Source organism: Labrus mixtus, chromosome 22 (assembly GCF_963584025.1).
Source record: "Labrus mixtus chromosome 22, fLabMix1.1, whole genome shotgun sequence".
Taxonomy (NCBI): Eukaryota; Metazoa; Chordata; class Actinopteri; order Labriformes; family Labridae; genus Labrus; species Labrus mixtus.
Genome location: NC_083633.1, coordinates 13,349,069 through 13,369,407, shown reverse-complemented (window position 1 = coordinate 13,369,407; position 20,339 = coordinate 13,349,069). Strand labels below are relative to the sequence as shown.

General features: G+C 38.6%; 1 protein-coding gene across 4 annotated transcripts in view; it reads left to right on the top strand.

Moving 5' to 3' along the window:
* col7a1l (collagen type VII alpha 1-like) overlaps nucleotides 1-20,060 on the top strand; it is a 54,276-nt gene extending 34,216 nt beyond the window's left edge. For 2 of the 4 annotated variants that reach the window (XM_061029467.1, XM_061029466.1), the window contains 42 exons: nucleotides 64-102; nucleotides 188-223; nucleotides 326-454; nucleotides 748-846; nucleotides 1,977-2,171; nucleotides 2,555-2,662; nucleotides 3,653-3,697; nucleotides 4,140-4,226; nucleotides 4,607-4,663; nucleotides 4,927-5,034; nucleotides 5,857-5,904; nucleotides 6,033-6,083; nucleotides 7,347-7,400; nucleotides 7,490-7,543; nucleotides 7,661-7,699; nucleotides 7,792-8,307; nucleotides 8,436-8,471; nucleotides 9,887-9,913; nucleotides 10,042-10,101; nucleotides 10,477-10,602; nucleotides 10,761-10,832; nucleotides 11,016-11,051; nucleotides 11,151-11,210; nucleotides 11,416-11,460; nucleotides 11,553-11,588; nucleotides 11,943-11,978; nucleotides 12,117-12,173; nucleotides 12,795-12,866; nucleotides 13,041-13,112; nucleotides 13,200-13,235; nucleotides 13,324-13,404; nucleotides 13,507-13,560; nucleotides 13,714-13,767; nucleotides 13,856-13,918; nucleotides 14,017-14,079; nucleotides 14,205-14,321; nucleotides 15,175-15,252; nucleotides 15,773-15,826; nucleotides 15,956-16,004; nucleotides 16,782-17,012; nucleotides 18,597-18,668; nucleotides 19,523-20,060. In XM_061029467.1, coding sequence (XP_060885450.1) covers nucleotides 64-102; nucleotides 188-223; nucleotides 326-454; nucleotides 748-846; nucleotides 1,977-2,171; nucleotides 2,555-2,662; nucleotides 3,653-3,697; nucleotides 4,140-4,226; nucleotides 4,607-4,663; nucleotides 4,927-5,034; nucleotides 5,857-5,904; nucleotides 6,033-6,083; nucleotides 7,347-7,400; nucleotides 7,490-7,543; nucleotides 7,661-7,699; nucleotides 7,792-8,307; nucleotides 8,436-8,471; nucleotides 9,887-9,913; nucleotides 10,042-10,101; nucleotides 10,477-10,602; nucleotides 10,761-10,832; nucleotides 11,016-11,051; nucleotides 11,151-11,210; nucleotides 11,416-11,460; nucleotides 11,553-11,588; nucleotides 11,943-11,978; nucleotides 12,117-12,173; nucleotides 12,795-12,866; nucleotides 13,041-13,112; nucleotides 13,200-13,235; nucleotides 13,324-13,404; nucleotides 13,507-13,560; nucleotides 13,714-13,767; nucleotides 13,856-13,918; nucleotides 14,017-14,079; nucleotides 14,205-14,321; nucleotides 15,175-15,252; nucleotides 15,773-15,826; nucleotides 15,956-16,004; nucleotides 16,782-17,012; nucleotides 18,597-18,668; nucleotides 19,523-19,749 — 3,579 coding nt within the window. In that variant the 3' untranslated portion in view covers nucleotides 19,750-20,060. The remainder of the gene's footprint in view (nucleotides 1-63; nucleotides 103-187; nucleotides 224-325; nucleotides 455-747; nucleotides 847-1,976; nucleotides 2,172-2,554; nucleotides 2,663-3,652; nucleotides 3,698-4,139; nucleotides 4,227-4,606; nucleotides 4,664-4,926; nucleotides 5,035-5,856; nucleotides 5,905-6,032; nucleotides 6,084-7,346; nucleotides 7,401-7,489; nucleotides 7,544-7,660; nucleotides 7,700-7,791; nucleotides 8,308-8,435; nucleotides 8,472-9,886; nucleotides 9,914-10,041; nucleotides 10,102-10,476; nucleotides 10,603-10,760; nucleotides 10,833-11,015; nucleotides 11,052-11,150; nucleotides 11,211-11,415; nucleotides 11,461-11,552; nucleotides 11,589-11,942; nucleotides 11,979-12,116; nucleotides 12,174-12,794; nucleotides 12,867-13,040; nucleotides 13,113-13,199; nucleotides 13,236-13,323; nucleotides 13,405-13,506; nucleotides 13,561-13,713; nucleotides 13,768-13,855; nucleotides 13,919-14,016; nucleotides 14,080-14,204; nucleotides 14,322-15,174; nucleotides 15,253-15,772; nucleotides 15,827-15,955; nucleotides 16,005-16,781; nucleotides 17,013-18,596; nucleotides 18,669-19,522) is intronic. The other 2 variants (XM_061029470.1, XM_061029469.1) reach the window with 2 other exon arrangements.
* Nucleotides 20,061-20,339: the final 279 nt, after the last annotated feature.

The following is a 20,339-nucleotide window of genomic DNA, read 5'->3' as shown; positions in this document are numbered from 1 at the left end:
TCTTCATTAATATGTATATGGAAATTACATAATTTCACTGTGATTACTTGAATGTTTCTGCAGGGAAATGTTGGAGCTCCTGGCAAATCTATCGACATGAAGGTGAATACAAATGTAGAAGTAGCTCCCCCGAGACATAGTTTCTCATTTTGCACTTTTAGCAATCTGTTTTTCTTTCCCTCTTTAGGACATTGAAGTGATGTTTGAAGCGTACGGCATCAGGGTGAGCTCTGAATCTGACTTTGACTACATTTAAAAGTTAGAAATACTTGTGATTGTATCCGAGTTTGACCTTCTCTATAAAAAAAAAACTTCCTTTCCTCAGCTGCCTCTGTTGAAGGCTTTGATTGACAGGCTACTGCAGGATGGAATAGAGGAGCTGCTTCATGTGCTCATCACGTCCAAAAAAACAAAAGAAGGAACTCACACCTCCAACGTCATCACTGAGTACACGGTACATAAACTCAAAGAAAGGAGAGTGTGTCAGAGTTGATTAAAAAATGAAAAATGAATAAGCAAAAGTCAAATTGTATTATAAGACCCTGTTACAAAACACGAAGTTCAAAGAAGAGTAAACAGCTCAGTCTAAGTGATGTCATGTACATTTTCTAAATAACATTTAATTTACTTTTTTTCATGAGTCAAATGTTAACTCACTTATTTTCTCTGTCATGAAACAAAAGAATCAAACCATTTGTAAACCTATAGGAAGTGAAAAACTTCCATTCATGTTTTTCTCCTCTACAGAGTTCAGTGAAGTTGGAGCTTACTGGCCAGTCTCCATCAGACTTGGACTCCATTAAGGACCCTGATTTTGGCCGACAGCTTCCAGAAGCTTTTTCAGTCGTACGTTGCCTCAAAAATGTCCATCTAACCCAGGGGTGGGCAACTGGCGGCCCGGGGGCCACATGCGGCCCCCATCAACCCTCAATGTGGCCCTCAGGTCAATTTTGACATATCAATTAATTGGAATCATGAAGAAAACCTGACAAATCTGCCATGAAATCATGAAAGCCAGAAATATGTCCATAATAATATTTGATCACTGGTATATGTTGAGTTAAATTTGAGACATAATTGATTTTAATCATTTTTATATCCTACAATTTGGCCCCCTGGCAGTGAGAATTAAATGAATGTGGCCCTTGCTGTGACCAAAGTTGCCCATCCCTGATCTAACCTCTTTACTGATGTTAATTCCTTAAACAGTCATAAGTGCAGTTATCATCTTCATTCAAAGACAGAAGAAATGCTTAGGGAAAACCACAAAGACTCAATATTGTTGTTAATTTTCATAAACGATGCCATAATTTTCCTATTCATATTTAAACCGATTTGACTCGAGAAACACTGAATGGTAACAGAAAAACTCCATTACAGGGCTCACATGATCTTCATTGGATGGCATCATAAAAATAACATTTAAATGAGAGGAATAAAGATGAACCGCTGACAAATATTTAGAGTCATCCAAATCTATTTTAGACTTATTCCTCACCTCATTAGGAGAGTCGGAGACGTATGTTGCCTTACACCAATCTTACTTAGGGAAACCACTTTGGCTGATAAGTTTCCACATGTATATGATGGTTTTATCACATATAGTTTATGAAGCCTTAACGAATGTTTATTGATTCATATCTACATTTTGTTTATATATTCTTAATCGAGTGTTCTAAGATGACCCTGAGGACAACAAACTAACACATGTTGGTCTCAGATATCGTGCAGCTCGAGTGTTGTTGCTTTGACCTCTGGAGACAGACAAAAATATCAGCTCTTGTTAAACAAGTTCTTCATAACATCATCATCTTCTTCTATGTGACGTATTCAATGTCTGTTTGGGTTCTTTCACTCAGATTTAAAGCTACAGTGTACTCTTTATTGTCTCTGATCTGCTTATACATTAAGTAGATGCTTCTTGTCCAAATCTGCATATCCTCTCACCTCTAATAATTATTTATTTTGATGTGAAGGACCCTTCAAAGGAAACAGCGGAGGGTCCCACTTTATGGACGGACACCACGCTTAACGGCGAGCAAGAACTGGACAGGATTGGGAAGAAGTTGAGAGAACAGGAGAAAGTAGGCGGAGACGGGGACGGAGCATTTTCTCTCAAAATTAATCAGACAGCAGTCAATTCTACTTTCAATTCGACTACGACCCAGGAGGTAAGAACATTTAACAATTAGGTATGCCAACATTAAATGTCGCTTTATGAAATGATTGGAAACATGCTGAGAACACTGAACATATTAATCGTTTAATTGTTAATACAAAACAGGAAAATATTATTTCCCAGCAACAATTTCAATTAGACTGAGTAATAACATTTATCACATCAAGGTTTCAAAAGCAGCGTAATCCCTTTTATTATATCATATTCTCTGTAGTCAGACTCTACAGAATAGGTATAGGTAGTATAATATATCATATGATATACTCATTATGCATCTCATTTTTACAGTAGGACTTTACACTATAGGTACATTTGTTTGGAAAATGTCATTTGTAAGACAAAAACTGTCAGAAACAGTTTCTGTGTGCATTCCAGACGGTTTCAGGGTTACCAGAAAGTGTGCTGGAGACGGTTCTCCTCTCTCAGGAGGACTCTCTGAAGAAGAACTCAGGACAAAAGAAGAAGAACAGGGAACGTGGGAAGGTAAAAGCTGCACTGTGAACATGATGATCGTTGAATGAGTTTTGCCCCTGACCATTCAAAACGTATGTATGTTTACATCTATAACATCAAACATGAAATACTCCTCTGTTCATTTTTAACAAATGTAATCATAATTCTTTTTGGTTGTCTTTGATAACATAACACATAGAGTTGAAGGAGCATGCGGGTATTGAACATTTCAGCTCAGCCTTCCTGCCTTCCAATTATTCACTGCTTTGAAGTAATGTGATTAAAATATTAAACTCACCTTTCAGGGATTTTTGTGCTTTAAGTTGAGGTACTGTAGATATAATGCAGTCGAGCACTTATGAGCATGTTTCCAGTAGATTTAGGCAAAAAAAGAAAGAAAATAAATGCTCACTGTGTCTACATTTGTGTTTTGTTTCTCTTTTATCAAATGCAGTATTTATTTCTTATATGTAAAAAGTGCATTGTAATATTTTGCATTGCAGCACCTTCTTTTTTGAAACTGTACACAAACCATGACGCAAAATCAGTGGCTTTCTGGAGGGCAGGATATCACTGTAGCCAGACAATGTTATTTATATATACAGCTCTTTATTTCAAGTATAACCTGACATTAAAGTGCATAAAGAGCAGCACGTTACATGCTAAAAACTAATGAGAGAATCTAAAAATATTGGATTGACTCTAACCATAGTCTTCAATACTGTCAAACATTTTTGATTTAAATAAATGAGCTGAAACATACAAACCTACCTGTGTGCTCCTCAACAAATGAGCAAAACCCATTGATAACTATAACACTAAAGTGTCATCTTAAACACCTTCATGTAAATGTGTTACATTGTTTTTTTTATATTCATTAACTACTTATTCCCCTCTTCTGTAGGGTATCTGCCCATTAACTTGCAGTACCCACTCGTAGTTTTCATACTTGATCATGAACGTCTGAAGCATGAGAAACCTTTATCTTTTTTTCTCTCCGACTGTGAACTTCTTAACCAGGGCAAAGGAAATAAAGGACGGCATAAAAGGCAGAGACAACGCCTGGTAAATGTCCTTGAAGAGGGTCCGACTAAAACCACATTTTGCCCGAACTAAAACAAAAGAAACCAACTAACCAAGCCAACTCACCCTGCAGAACCCAAACACAGACTCTAACACTGGCCTAAGCTAACATGACATTAACAATGAATAAGAGGTGTAGTATTAAAATGTGACAGAAATAATCATAATAAACTAACATTTCAGATATTACAAACATCATAAAGCAGTTATTGTATACATGGTGTGGCTAGTCCAACTTAAAGCATGCATTTGTCTTAGTCTCCATGTGCTTCTCATTATAATGATAACAGGTTTGAAACTTTTGATTAACGGGTTGCTTTGTCATCGCTTGGCTTCGTTGTCTTCCAGCCATTGACACAAATGATTAACAATGATCAGTACCAGTATCCTCCTCTAATTGTTGTCATTTCTCCTTAATCCAAAGACAAATGAGGAGGACAAGCAAGACAAAGAGGAGGAGGAGGAGGAGGAGGAGTTTTTAAAAGAAGAAGAATACAGCTATGAATATGAGGTGGGCCGCAGCTGCAGTAAATGACTAATTTGTGAGCAGTGGGAAACTTCAATTTAAAGTGATGGTTGATGATGCGTTGGGGTTGTTATGGGTTTGGTGGGCTGTCGTTGTGGGTGTCTTCTTGTTAACAGACCCGTCAAACTCATAATGAGATTGTAAATTCATATATACATATATATTGTAGAGTCTCGTCTGTGCCCACACTAAACTCTGCTCAGAGTTTGATTAATGACACACCCACTACCTGAATTAATTATTACAAATAAATGAGTTTGTCATCACAAGCCCACTCAAGCTTCTCTGCATATCTTCCACTGGAGCTTCTGGAGGTTGCGAGTGTTTAAACGTTATCAAAGTTTTTTTTTTCTTTTTCTAAATAGGATGAAATTCATCCAGATGACCTGTCTGTCTCTCAGGAGAGGAGTGGCAACAGACAGGTGAGTTTGCTTCAAACTTCATGCTCTCCTCTGTTTCAGCTGATAGTGTTTAAGTAAAATAATATGTTTCATGTTTCTGTCATAGCAGCTTGAAGTCCCTATGATTCCCTTCCCCTTCTGGTTGATAAAAGGCTTTCTATTAATCAATCTCTTTTATTTCACCAGACTGCATTCTGATGGAAAGAGAGGAGAGACAGCTGAGCTCAGTAATGTGCTGCACCTGAACAATAATAACATATTGAAAGTGTTTTTCTCTTTTGTAGGAGGATCATTTACCCACAAACAGTCCGGCCCAGTTAGAAACACGGGCTGAAACCTCCAGTTATCCTCTGCCATCCTCAACCAACAGAGCGACAGATACTACAACTAATGTAGGATGTGTTACTAAATCTATCTGACATACCATCATTTATTATTTTTCAATCACCCAGTCTTTCCCACACTAGGTGTTACATTTTCCTTGTTTCTGTGCAAGTTGAATCACCTTGATGATGTTTATTATTCTTTCTATGATTAGACAATAAACTGGTTTAGGTGGTGCTGGTAAAACATGTAAAGGGAGTGTGGAATGAAACTGGTTAAGTTTAATGGTAAACACAAAAGCAAATTGCAATACAAAATAATTGACATTACTTGTTTTTCAGATACACACAGACACATGAACTGCACCGGTCACTTTATATGTCAATATGTAAGACAAATGTTTAGGAACAGTTAAGTGTTTTCTGTGTGTGTTTTTCTATGTAGGTCTTTTTCACATCAACTTTTCCACAGGCCTTACATGTATAACATTTTATTGCTCTTGTTTGAGGCTTCTTAAAGTCTTGGTGCTGGTCTTGGTCTCAATGCACTCTGCTCTTGGTCTCTGATAGAGGGGTCATGCCTAAAACACCAATAATAAATAAAGAGACCCCAGAGCTGAACAGAAAGACAGTATGATTTTGATAAGAAACACATCATCTACATTAAAAACACCAGCGTAGGCTTATTTCAATTTGTCTGAAAAGAACAGTTTTAACTACAACCATTCAAAACACTACAGCCTGTTGGATCTCATTCGGGCTTCCTATATGATCAGAAGATATTTACGTCTCATTAACGTTAGTTCTTAAACTGAAGCATGACGTTTAAAAAGAAAATGAATGTAAGATTGTTGTAATCCTGTAGTTATTTTCCCTTTTCTCCTCCTGCAGGTTGCTTTTACAACCACAGATCCACAACGCAGCGATGAAATAGAACAGGTACTGAGCAGCAGCTGCCTCTCACCGTAAACGTTGCATACTGATTTGAACTGAACATAGTGCTTCACTCCTGAAGTGTTTCCACTGTCATCTTTCTTATCTTATTTGTCCTTTATTGTTATGAGCAGGACGAAGTGTCACTACCTACACCTCCCATCACAACAGAACAACCAGACAAGGTAGCGTTGAACTTTGAACTCGCATTACAAGCTTGAATCTTAATTAACTGGATGTTTCTGGAGACTCTTGCATGCCTGGGAATGCCAATCTTCTTTATTTACACTCAAAAATGAGAGTCTTGAAAATGATGCACAAGTGCTTGAGACGTTATATACTGTATTCAAGAAATAAAACATGCCTTGAGTCATATAACAAAGAAGCACTTTGCATCATGTTTTCAGACTTGTTTCTTCTTTCTTTCTTCTGTGAAAGTTTCACCAGTGCAAACATGTTTGTGTGAGGCTAATATGAACACGAGGGGAATGTAAAAAGCGATCAAAGAGTTTGGATTCACAATCCAAAGCATGAGATAGGACAGCATGTTTTTTTTTTTTTTCTCTGAATCTTGTCTGAATGGGAATGAGCTGGAAAAGCATCCTGTAGTCTCGCTCTTGAGGAGAAAATTACTACCGAAGAAAATGATTCCAGAGAGTTACTTGTAATACTCTCTCTCTCTGTTTGTTTGTTTTTTTAAACAGGATCTTTCTTAATTCCCAAGTGACTGTGACTGTTTAGAGTTAAAGAAATCATAAGAAAACACACAACACACGGAAAGCACTGTGAACTGTTTTGCTGGTGAGGAGCCCTGAACCTGACCCTGAGCGTTTCATGAGGAAGGACTTCTTTTCACAAAGGGACGATGTTTTCCACCACACTCCATTTCTTTTTTGAGGGCTTTTTATTAGATGGGGCTCTTTAGAAAATCAGGCAGAAGTGACATCCCAGGTTTCAATTCATTCTGCATTATGTTTAATGTAACCTTGACTTTAGCCTGCCTACAGCTTCCAATTTATTTATTTAGACATATATTTTTCTGTTACAAGCTTTCTTTAACATGTGCAACACTTTTAGCCCACTTTGTCTTTGTCAATTTATTTCTGATATTTTATTTATTGAACCATGGGAAAAAAAATGTGTTTTCTTCTCCCACAAACACCTTTGAATCACAAACATTATTCAGACTGTTATTGTACTTTTAGCCAATTCTTGCCAACTCAAACATTCTTTTCACTGGTGAAATGTTTCTTTGTTGTTACACTGTCTGTCTAATTTTAATCTCTTTGTGCATGTATCTCTGAGTAAAACTGCTTCAACAACTTTATAGGCAAGTCTGTGTCTTCCTTTCTTACATGGTTCACCTCATGCATAACAATTATATATCGCATTGCTTCAGCTGTTTGACATGGAACATTACATTTACGTCGTTTTCGGGGGCTTGACAGGTTCTTCAATCCCAAATCAGGGTTAGGAAAAGCGCCGACTGGCCAGATTCCATGGTAAGTTTCACCTTGTTTTGTAGAGGACAGTTTAATAATACACATTTAAATAATAAAAGGGCAGACGTATTTACATTTGTATATCATAGGTGTTCATGCCAGGTGCCCCGGGTGGAAGAAATCGCTTCAAGGAGGCCTCCAAAGTAACTTTTTTTCAAACAAAAAATAACATATGTGTCTCCATTATAAGCAAACATGTCAACAAAATTCTATGGTCTGTCTTTATCGACCATTTGTTTGTTTCTTTATTTCAATTTCAGCATCAGTCATCTGGAGCTCAAGGTTACAATAGCTGGAATGTAAGTCAGCTACTGAGATACAAATCTAATCCAAGAAGATGGTTTGACTTATAAATGAATACATTTGTGCTTCAAAAAACTTGTTTTTCTAGAGGAAAAAGCAAGAAAATCCTGACCTCCATGCACATAAAAGCAGTCAGAAGCAACAACACAGCGGGAGCCAGCGGTACAGTGATACAGAAAAAGAGACTGACATAGAAACTCAAGAGGGAGGCCAAGAACCGACTACAGCTAAAGGACTGGAGGAGTTGGAAAAAGAACAAGAGCCGGACTACTGGGAGGAGGAGAGGAGTGGAGACTACGACTGGGAAACAGAAGAGGATGTGGACCGAGAGAGGGATGGCTTGGAGGAGGAGGAGAACCTGGAGAGGGAGAGAGAAAGGGAGAGGTTGGAGATGGAGAGGGGGAGAGAGGAGCTGGAGAGAGAGAGGGAGGCCGAGCTGGAGCTGGAGAGGGAGAGGACAGAGCAGGAGGGGGAGAGAGACTTGGAGAGGGAGAGGGAGGAGTGGGAGAAGAGGAGGTTGGAGATGGAGAGGGGCTGGGAAGGTGGTTATGGTGAGGAGACAAGACAGCCGTACCCTTACTCTCCAGAGTATTTTTCTCTCAAAGTAAGAGACAATGTAGAAACCTACATTCACTCATCTTCAGAACATTCTCAGCTTTTGTTTTTAGTTATACATTTTAGAGATATAATGTTATAATGATTGTCACTGCTATTGCATATTTTATCTAATAGGGACAACAGGGAGAGAACGGACAACCTGGAACAAAGGTAAAGGTCTATATATCGTAGGGACACATAAACGGTTTGACTTGAATTTATTTTCTCCAATATGACAGGACTTAAGTGGAATCATTCACATCCTATACTGAACCTGTCTTAGATCCATTTGAAAAACACAAAGTAGAGTGTTTACATATTGGCAATTCTAACTTAAAGTGGCAGTTCACCCAAAATGCACGACACAATAAAGCCAAGTGGCAACCCCCAGTGTTGAAAAATGACACCCATTTGGAAGTGACTAAAAACCTGCAGTTTCTCGGGTATCAAATTGAGGCTAGCTTCAAAAGACCCAGAAGTACAATACACCGCCAAATTTTTAAAATGTCCACGACAGCAGAAATAAACATGTTTACGGCCTGGTACCAAAAACAGTTTTAGTCTAAGTGATTAATGTCTGTATCAGCACACACTGTACAGAGGGGGGATTTTATAAACTCAACAGTTATGCATAATTGGGATCATGTCTGAACTGACTGCATGGACAAAATTAATGGTGAGTGAGATGTTTGACTGACAACTGTTGATTAAAAGACAGAAGGATTCGATTTTTCATGATCAGACAGCACAATTTTTGTAAGGGTTATCGCCAACGTTTTTAAATCATTATTATCATGTGACTATATCATTATGTGCTGCTGTATCCAGCTGTGCAGTGGCCTTTAACTATGTGCTATTTGCCAAGATACTGACACATGATTCGTGTCTCTTCTCAGTTGATATAAATGGCATTGAGTTTTGCTCAGGGTTTAAAAACATTAAAGATTTAAATAACTGAGTGCTTTTTCAGTAGGAACAAAGTGATATGGGGCACTCAGAGGGGGCCCTTTATAATCCCCCTCAAACAGTCTGAGTCGCCCCTTTTGCTGCTCAGTAACCTGAAGTTTTATTTAAATTTTGAACCTCACATAAACACTTCAAAATCAGGAATCTATTCAGGGGTTGGCATCACCAGAAGAGAGAGAGAGAAAAAAAACATGTTTTGTCATTTTAAAGTGAAACATCTTTTTCTTTTGCTGAGTCACCCAAATCGTTCCGCTGATTTAAAGTGTCATTAGCATCATCCTGAGATCACAGAGCCAAAATGACAGTCGTCATATAACATTTTCCATCGGTTCATAAAAATATAATCATCACTCTCCCCTCCTACCCACATTGCATCAGTCAGTGACATCAGAACTTCTGCGCTGTCTCGCCTGTCAGTGCAGCCGGTCGACTCCAGGCCTTTGATGTCCCATCGTCTCTATTTCTGTGTGACTGAGACAACAGATTAAAGCAGACATTAATAATTCCCCTTGTTGAACATGTGAAGTTCTTTTTACATTGAAAATTCCTCTGTGCTGGTTTATTTTGCCTCCTGAAAAACAACGTGCTGAGGTGTGCTAACTGATGTGCTCTCCTTTCAGGGTGAAATTGGAGAAAGGGGACAAAAGGTAAATACGAGTGTCATTAATAAGCTTTCAGTTCTCTTATTTTAGAGTTAGGTGTGAAATCTAGAAATGTATCTCTACAATTAAATGAACAAATGTTTTTTTTGTTTTTTTTTTATTTGTTTTTTCAGGGAGAACCAGGCAGTGGCCACAGAGGTCCAGAAGGTCAGGCCGGTCCTCCAGGACAGAAGGTAAGATTTACCTCCTTCCCCACTTTGAGAAAAGATAAAATAAAGTGAAAAAGTCTCATTTATAACTTCCTTCCCAAATCAATTACTCTTCATGGTCTTTCAATCAATTTCACTTTGATTGACTTTGTCTCCCACTGAGCTTTTAATTTAGGGGATGTAATTGACTCAGTGACTCACTCACTCAATTCATTATTAATGAATAATAATAAAGTGATAAAGCGAAGAAGGACTTTGAAAAGATTAATCATCAATGATAGAAGGCTGGAATAATTACATTATAGAATCAACTGACCTTTCACCGTGTGTTTGTCTTCTTAACATGTCATTTTGTCTCCATCTTTCTCTCTGTGTTCCTCCTTCTTTACCTCGCTTTAGGGAGAACCAGGTGAGTCAGGGCCTCCAGGTGCTCAAGGAATCCAGGGTATCCATGGTAACACGGGCATCCAAGGCTCTCCAGGCCTGAGGGGCCCGCAAGGAGACCCGGGAGAGCCAGGCAGGGAGGTACTACATTGCAAGAAGCATGGTGTTCTTAAATTGCTCACTTTTTAAATGTTGAAAGTTAAGACAGACAAAGAGTTTGAACAAATGCATGAAATGAGAAGGAAGGTAAACATGTTGAGGTTTATTAGAGACACAAGATGTTTTGTTTGTTGTTGCAGGGTGAACGCGGTAAAAGAGGGAAGAATGGATCACCTGGAGCTCCTGGATCTCGAGGAGCAGCAGGAACTCTTGTGAGAAAACGACCTTTTCTTTGAGCTGTCTACTTTGAAACTCATTAATTTCAGATTAACTTTACTTAGTGTCACTTAGTAAGTAAAACTACTTCAAACAATTGTCTTAATATCTTTTTGATTTGCTTCTGATATGAATGATTAATGATATTTTCTTTTCTTACACTGCACATTCTAAACAAGGGTCCTACTGGTGAGCCTGGTGTAAAAGGAGAAAAGGTATAACTGCACATATGATGTCATAAACTGAGGATACTGCTTCTTTTTTCACCTTTTGTAAGAATTTGTTAATACTCAACTGAAATGTGTCTTCATCAGGGGGACAGTATTCCTGGAGAGCCTGGTTCAAGGGGGTTGACAGGTTTCCCAGGAAGAAGAGTGAGTTCAGTTGAGCTTAAACATCATATTTAAACACGATTAGTCCAGGTTTGGTTTGGGGAAAAATCCTGATTTCAAACTCAAACACACTTTTCATATTCATCTGTTTGTGTGAAAGTGAATGATGATTGATCTTGTGTACCTGTCAACACTTTTGACATGCATTATTAAGCCCATCACTCTTATGTTGGGGGATTTGTTTCAGGGTGAAAAGGGAGCTCCAGGCAATAAAGGAACTCTGGGAAACATAGTAAGCAACTTTTCATACTAACCAACATGGTAAGGTATAGTAATATAAATTGTACAATGTACGAAAATTCTCCTCTCTTACCTTTTTTCCAGGGTATAAAAGGCTTACGTGGCAGCAAAGGTGAAAAGGTGAGTCGTTATTTAACTTTGAAACAAATTATTTTTGGAGGATTCCTTTAATTATTTCAACAACTTTTTCAACGATATGCTAATATCATAATTCTGCGTTCGATGCCAATTTGTAGTGTCTTATTTCAGCAGACAAGACATATAAGTTGTTAAAACTCCTTGACTTTGATAAATAGTTCAAACCACATGGCACTAACATTACCGTCAGAGGGTTTCAGACTCTAATGCAGCATGTTGCAAAGTAACATACCTGAAGACCAAGGCAATACGAGTACTCTTCATGACTCTTTATCAAAGGCAGCGAAGAAGAAGAGATATAACCTAATAAGTGTACTTCTATGACTTTTTTTGCAGGGTAACGGGGGCTCACCTGGAGTCAGAGGAGAAAGGGTAAAAACATTTTTTTTTATTACAGCATGGCTTCACATGTAGGATGTGTGCTGGCAGTTTGTGTGTCATGCAAGAAGATAAGACCATAAAAGTATTCATGACTCATGGCTCAATATCTCCATAATGACTTTTCTGCAGGGGAGTGTGCTTCAAATTCAGGGACCTCGTGGTTTTAAGGGCTCTAAAGGAGACGGGGTGAGATGATTTTGAAGCTATCGTCATTTATGAGATTGTTCAATTAACTTATAAATAGACATTCTGAAATGATCACAAATAAAGCTTGTTTTATTGATCTTGGTTTAGTTTAATAAAGCTTTATTTATCCTTAATACTTTTACTACACCACAATGTGGAAGCCAAAAAATAACTTTTAACTCGACTACAGTCATCAAACATTTGTTACTGTTTCAACTCTAGTTATTAAAACCAGAGAAGTAAGAAATGTGATGTTACGTCAGGCATTAGGATATAAATAAACAGTTTAAATAGTTGTAATATTAGTGATGCCAACACAATCATGCATGACTGATTATAATCCAGTCATACCATATATACTGTTATGATACTTATATGTACTTCTTGGGCAAACCTTAGTCCTGCAAACCCTTAATCAAATCACAAACATCTGGAGTTTAATCAACTGCTGCTTCTTTCCCTCAAAAATAGAATGCATTCAATACCTAAAACACTACAGGCTAAGATTTGAATGCAGGACTTGTTATTAAATGTTTGTCGACTGTTTCTTTTTTTGATTTTTAACACATGTTAAGTAAAAACACAAGAAGTCCTGTAAATGAATGAGATGTTTGGTTTCAGGGTGGGCGCGGCCCACCAGGCTATGATGGAGATAAAGGAGAGAAGGGCGAGGACGGTCCTCCTGGAGTCAAGGTCATAAATCCTTCTGTTTACATTCAAAAACATATAGAAGAACAATACTTTCTGTAAGACACTGATGTCAAATGAGTCATTATTAAGTCTGATAGACAACAAGATGACCTCATGCTTAATTTACATGTATGGACATCAAAGAAAACTATTTTACTGCTAATTGTTTTAAAAAAGGGAGTAAAAGGAGATGCAGGTACTAAGGGTGCGTTGGGGCGGTTTGGAGCACGAGGACCAGTAGGCCAGAAGGTAAGGACACTATGGCTGTTCAGTCCGTTTAACTTTTCAGTATTTTTATTGTATTACTTTATGACCTGTTATTGTCTTCTCCTGCAGGGAGATCCAGGAGAGCCAGGACTCAATGGAGTTGTGGTAAAGCCACAGCTGTAAACATCCAGTAAATGTAAATGTGCATTACTTTTAGTAAACACAAACATAAATGCCCGTGATGTGATTTAAGGGTCGCAATGGGGACCATGGCGTGGATGGAGCCAAGGGAGACAAAGGAGATTTAGGACTGGATGGCCAGAAGGGCAATCAGGTACGCTATAATGAATATCATCCGTTATAATTCTTTTGACTTCCTCAGCTTCAGAATAACTTTGTTTTTTTGCGGATGTGTGTAATTGCTTTTTTTTTGCAGGGGGATCCAGGAGAACCAGGTTTAGCAGGAGACAAAGGAGAGAAGGGAGAAAAGGTAGAGGCCGTTTCTATTTGCCACAGTTGTTCCATTATCATTTCATTTTCTTTAAGATTGATCCCATGGGGTTGTGTTTGCAGGTCGTCTATTTGTATGATATTGCTGTTCTGTTTTTACAGTGATGTTTCAGTGTGTTGCCTGCTGTTTCAGGGTTTCAGAGGTTTACCTGGACGCATCGGGAGTCCAGGCTTAGATGGTGATAGTGTAGGTATCTTAGAAATGGATTTATATGTTGTCGAACAATTTCAAGAATCAATATTACTGTGTGTATGTAACTGGTTTCTTGAAACAGGGAGAGATGGGGATACCTGGCACCCCTGGCGGACCTGGACTGAATGGACTCACAGGGCGCAAGGTGATTAAAATAGACAATTCATGAAGGACCATATTAGTCTTTTTCTTTGCACCACATACACACAAACTCACTTTTCTCCTCACGTGTTTTGGATTTAGGGTGATAAAGGAGCAGGAGGTGTCAACGGTGCTGATGGTGAACCAGGAGAGAAAGGAGAAAAAGTAAGCAAAACAATGTCATTATCACGATTCATCTTCCACATGTTGTCATGTTTTGCTGTGTTTTTTATTTAATATTTTAGTATTTTTAGTATTCTGCTTTCTCACTTTGTTCTGTCTCCATTCAGGGTGCGTCAGGTTTTCCAGGTTTCCCGGGGTTCAAGGGGTCTGCAGGGATTCTGGGGAGGGATGGAGATGATGGACCTCCAGGAGTACCAGGACCCCATGGAGAACCAGGGACTAAGGTACAGTAGTCCTAGTTCTTACTTGTATTATATATATATATATGATGAGCTCGCTAAAAAATGGAAGAAAAACATAATCTCTGGATATTTTCCCAATAAAGATGAATTATCTCACTCTTTTGAGATAATGAAAAAGTTTATAATGAGTCCACTGCGTCTTCTGTTTAAGGTATGAATCACTTGCTCGCATTAGTAGCCTTTAGTAAATTATAGAGAGCCATATTACCACTGTCTTATACTGAATGGTGCATTCACTATAAAGCAAGTTCTTTAATTATAAACAGGTTAAAGAAGCACTAATGATCCATGGAGCTAAATCAATAGCTAAAATTTACATAAATGTACACTTTAATATTTCTCCTGAGGATAAAAAGTATCAAATAGTCTTTAAAAAATCATTTCTGTAACAAATAATGTGAGAGGATGACTAAGAATGTGACAGGACACAATGAATAGAAGGATGAACTTGATTACAGTCATCACCATGTCTGAGACTGGCAGCTTGAGCTCTGTATACACGCCTTGATTAACACACACACACACACACACACACACACACACACACACACACACACACACACACCGGGATCTATTTTTGTCTACTGGTTTAAAATAATATCCTACTCAATTAGCTCTTTTCAGACACAATTACCAGACTTGCAGTGTTGACAGAGAGGCTGGAAACCTCTAATGAGGATATTCCAAGGATGAACCCTAATTGCTCTGTTTTTCATGCTGCTTACGAGTAAATGGTGAAATGTACCGCCATGGATTTGTCCTTGTCATCCTAGAGGATTTTATGCGAAGAAATTTCACACATGGTAAGTTGCTTTCTGATTCCTGTGTCACACAGGGGGAGCGGGGTAGACGGGGCAGATCAAAGCCGTGTCAGACTGGAACACCCGGGACTCCAGGACTAAGAGGAGCGAGTGTAAGAGTCACAAAATACATGACACATCTCTCATTAATGCATACGTTACAGAGCTGAGCCTTAACCCTCTCTGAGCAAGCATCTCTAACCAAATGGTTTTTCCTATTATCTACTGTATGTTATTACATCTGGGTTGCACACAGTGGTGCAGTGATTAGCGCTGTTTCCTCACAGCGAGAAGGTTCCTGGTTTGAGTTTGCATGCGTTGGTTTCTCTCTGGCTTCAGTCCAAAGACATGCTCGTTAGATTAACTGGTGACTCTAAATGTGCCCTTAAATGTGAATGTGAGTGTGGCTGGTTGTCTGTCTCTATATGTCAACCCTGTGATTGACTGGTGAACAGTCCAGTGTGTACCCCGCCTCTTGACCAATCACAGCTGGGATCGGCTCCAGCCCCTAGCCACCCCAAACGGGAATAGCGGTATAGAGAATGGATGGATGGATGAGTGACTTTTAAAGTGAATGTTTTGTCACCACTCTGTCTCTAATTACAGTCTACTATTTGTGTTTTTTGACTATAGGGTACATTGGGCATTGAAGGAGGAAAAGGGGAGAAGGGGGAACCTGGACTTTCAGTATGTTACTCAGTTTAACACAAACAACAAGCATAATCACATATGCATGCACACACTTTATATTATTTGAATACAGAACGAGAAAAGCAGAATCAAATGATGTGGAACATTGTGCTTCTTTGTGTCAAGGCTGAAGAAGTGAAGGAGCTGGTCACCAAGGAGGTGGTAGTAAAATGTGGTAAGATTGCCTGTATGAGTGTGTGTCTGTGTGTGGGGGATGTGCCTGTCATGTTCATCACTTGTACATTATGGACCCTCCATGGGTGATTGTACTTTTCTGTACATTTATCGTAGAAATCGTGTGCCTCTAGATAGTTCTACATATTATGTGAGAATCGTGTGTGTGTGTGTGTTTGAGGTCTCCTGTGGCAGCAGCAAGGCACCCGTGTGTGTGTGCCATCTGTTATGTTCTCTCAGAGGAACACACGCCATGGTGCCCTCGACAGTACAACCATTCACAAACACCAAACTACCAAGAGGTGGGACGTCTCATGAGGAATTCAATACACTACTTACAGGTCTCTGAAAGGATAATCCTGCATTCTGTGGACCTGTCTGCAGTATGCCTCTTTCACAGAGGACAGTAAGAGATGTCACAGTAGAAAGCACAGTTCTCTTTTAGATATGAAAACTTTTAAGAAGTTATATTAAAAGCTTTTCATTCTTCAGTTGTATTATCATTGCATCCTAACTTTGTGTTTTTGCAAATGTAGCCCCCCTTTTTTTTAAATTGTCGGTGAGACAATCTTACTTACGTTCATTTAGTGTGCTTGGTCTTAGAATGTGCTCGTTGCTAACTTCTGGATTGTTTGCTTGTATTTATTTGTTTTTTAAAATTAGTTATTTCTTCTGAGGAGGTGCCAAGAGGTCTGCAGGGTAAACGTTAAATGTTAAACGTTATTTGGGGTTCATGCATTTAAGCTCATTTCTTTGTATCATGTGTGTGTGACTTCAGGGTTGGAATACAAGTTCATGGTCAAATCTGTGGATCCAGATGGAACCGACTCAGAGACAGAAAAGAAAAGTGTTCCAGGCGACGTGGTGATATCCCTCAATCGTGAGCTGCTTGAAGAAGGGATGGAAGAAGATGTTGAATACATGGAAGAATATGAAGACAATGTGGAGGAAATTACAAGTCCCGCCCCGGTGACCCTCGAGGAGGAAGAGACCAAAACAAACCGCACTGGTAATTATGATTCCTTCAGTGGCACACAACACGCCACACGTTACTGTTGGGCTGTTGTGCAAGCCTGAAGGTCAAACTCACAGATGCCTGAGATATTCTAATGTTGGAAATCCTGTTTGACCACTTGTGTGTTACTGCTAAATGGTAGCATATGTCATACTCATGTGTAGCAGCTGCTACAGTATGTTGGAAGTTTCTCTTGTGTGTGGAGGTTGGTTCAGATAAAAAAACATGGCATTATAATTTCCTTTATATCATCAAATTATATTAGAAAACCTCTCTGTATATTATCATGATTCAAGCATGCTGGTATACTAAAGGAAACAGGATTATCATTAGTGTCACACATGTTATAGTCCATTATCTATAAATATAATTAAAATGACTTTTGCTCTGCTAAGCTGCAATGGTTTGAAACACTAAGTAGAAAACAGCTTTTTAAAGATAAGCTAAACGTTTCTCTAGATACTTCTCGTCAGGTTTGCTAGTCTATTTGATTGGTTTCTTTATCTATTACATTTCGGTTTGATATACTCAGCAAATTCAATCTAAGCTGCAGAGATTGGCTCAATTCTCCAGAGAAATGTCTTCAAAATATTTTGCACAAAATGTCATGTTAAAGACTCCAAGAACTTGAGCGCTCAAGTAGCCATAATGTAATGCAAAACTGATGTCAATGAAGTCATCAGCAGCATCAGGACAAAAATAGTTAAACAAAGGTTAAACATGCGCCAAGACATCACCAGTATTTAATGAAGCTCATTAGTGAACAAACCCCAAGGAGAGAATCACAACCCTTTTTATTGTTCTTCTGGCTTATGATCAACATAACCAGAAAAATAATCAGCTGTACTGTCATTGCCCATAGTCAATGTCAGCATGTTTATTCATAAATCACAATCAGTCAGACAGAAGACGGTCAGATTGAACTCACACTGTTCATAACAGTGAATGTGAACAAGTGTGGAAGGCTACAGCTCAATATTGAGACTTTGATTTTTAAAAATGACAAAGACATTAAAGGTTTCCTTTGTACTGCTCACTCTTGTTTAGTGCAGACAGTTAAACCTGAACTATTATTTTTGTGCCAACAATTGTTTGTTGCTTCAGCTTCTTTATGTGTGAAATATATGGAAAGCTTGATTTGAGTAAAGTTGATTGTATTTGTTTGTTAAGTACACTTTTCACACCCTTTTCTAACTCTATAACCATTTGGTATAAATGGTATTTTTCTTGATGAAAATGTTTCTGACTGAACTTAGCGTCCGTCATTTGTGTTGCTGTTTGATCAAATTATGTAAAAGGAGATCAACAATAAACTCACAGAAGAAAAAGAACCTGTGATTTTTATTGTGCAAGTAAAAAAAATGTCCTTTGCCTGCATTTTGGATGTCCTCTCTCATTCCTGGTTTTAACAGCATATGAATGTTGTGACTGTGTAAATGTAGTTTCTCAAACTAAGATAGAGTAGTAGACTAGACTGAACCTTCAGCGTAGGTCCAGTCAAAGTGGCTCCGTCTTGCTCACAGACGATTGAATCGACCAATCTGTAAACTTCTCGTTGATATTGTTTTTATTTTTCAGATTCTTTAGAGGGAGCGGCTGCCCAATGGGGACAGAGGACGAAAAGACGAGTATTTAGAACAAACACTGCTGGTAAGTGGCCAAGAAAAGTGAAACTCTTCTTATCTCTCAGCCTCCCCTCTTTCATTATCTCTTGTTTACTTTCTCTCTTGCTGTATTTTCATAATTTGTGAGTCATCATGAGTTCCTTGCTGAAGTTAAAAGCCCAAGGAGGGAGAGAACGATAAGACTAAAAGTTAATCCCTGATTGTTTGACAGCCTGTGCTAGCTTTCAAGAGGCAATTTAATCAATACAATTATGTAGTGAAAAATGTAATAGGGACTTTGACTGTTGTCTTCTTGAAAGACAGCAGAGCGATAGCCTAACATAGCACAAATACAGGAATCAAGGGTTTCAGAGGAAGGTTTTTCAGCAACAAAAAATGCTGTTTCTTGTTAGGGAGAAAAATAGTCACTTGCACATACAAAATAAAATGATAGAAGTGTTTAAAGTGAACTTCCTAACTTTGCCCTGCTGTTGTTGATCAAAGATTGACTGATCCAGAAGCTTGTTACTCATGATGCACTTTTAGTTTTTCTCACAGACCATATGACAACTGAATAAGACATGGCATTAGATCTACAGTATGTTATGTACGCTGTTTTATTCTCATCCAACTCTCTTTATGGAAGCAGAAACATACAAACATATCTGTCTCAGTTTTTATCTGTTATGTTGTGAAGTCATTAAACTCTCTTAATCATAGCTTTATGAAGTGATTTGCCTCCAGTGTCCTGAGTTAGTATCTATCTAAAGGTGGTTAAAGTGAGCAACCTAAAACATACTTAAGCGTCCTTTTTCTTCATTTTTATTGAAGCCCAGCAGTTAAAATATATTTCAGAAGAATATATTTAAGCTTTTTCACATGAACCCTTTTTTTCTGCAGTTTCTGCAGCAGACCGCTGCCTGGAGCCGATGTCCGAGGGCTCTTGCTCAGAGTACGCCCTGCTCTGGTACTTCCACCCTCGCTCAGGGAAATGCAGGCCGTTCTTGTTCGGGGGCTGTGGGGGAAACAGAAACCGTTTCAGCTCAAGACAAGAGTGTCAGAGCTGGTGTGGGAAAGAGAGGAGTGTTAGAGGGATCCTATCAGATCACAGAGGAGATATTCACTGAAACAGCTGATGAAGAGAGTGAGAAATTCTACTCTGAATGTTGTACAGTGTGTATGGATTCTGTTCATCATTGAATCTAGCAACCCCAAACAAAACCATTATGTACATAAGTGTGTAAAATGTTAATGTTTAGTGTTTTATATCGGATTTATTTATATATTTTTTACACCTTTTTTACTTTTGTTGAAAGTCAAGATGTGAATGTTAAAAATGTGTAATTTCTTTCAATATTTCTACAACACACTGAATGTCAACAGTAATCAATACTCACACGGCTGAAACATTAAATCAGTCTTCTCTTTTTCACATCTATCTGTCGTGCTTGTCTCTGCATTTTTGTTTTGTAACCCTTAGTCACTTTTATTTTATTTTTGTAAATTCCCCTGCAGCCTGTGTGAAAAATAAGAAGCTGGTGGCTGATTGCCTGCTGCCACCTCCACTGCTACATATGTCCCTCTGGTGGGGGGTGTTATGGGTCAGGCTGGGAGCCAGATGAGGGCCAACGGGGCCCAGTGAATGAGATCAGGCAGGAACTGTTTCAGAGGCCTCTCTATCAGACTAACACAGCAGTAGAGGGGATTCCTGCGTGGC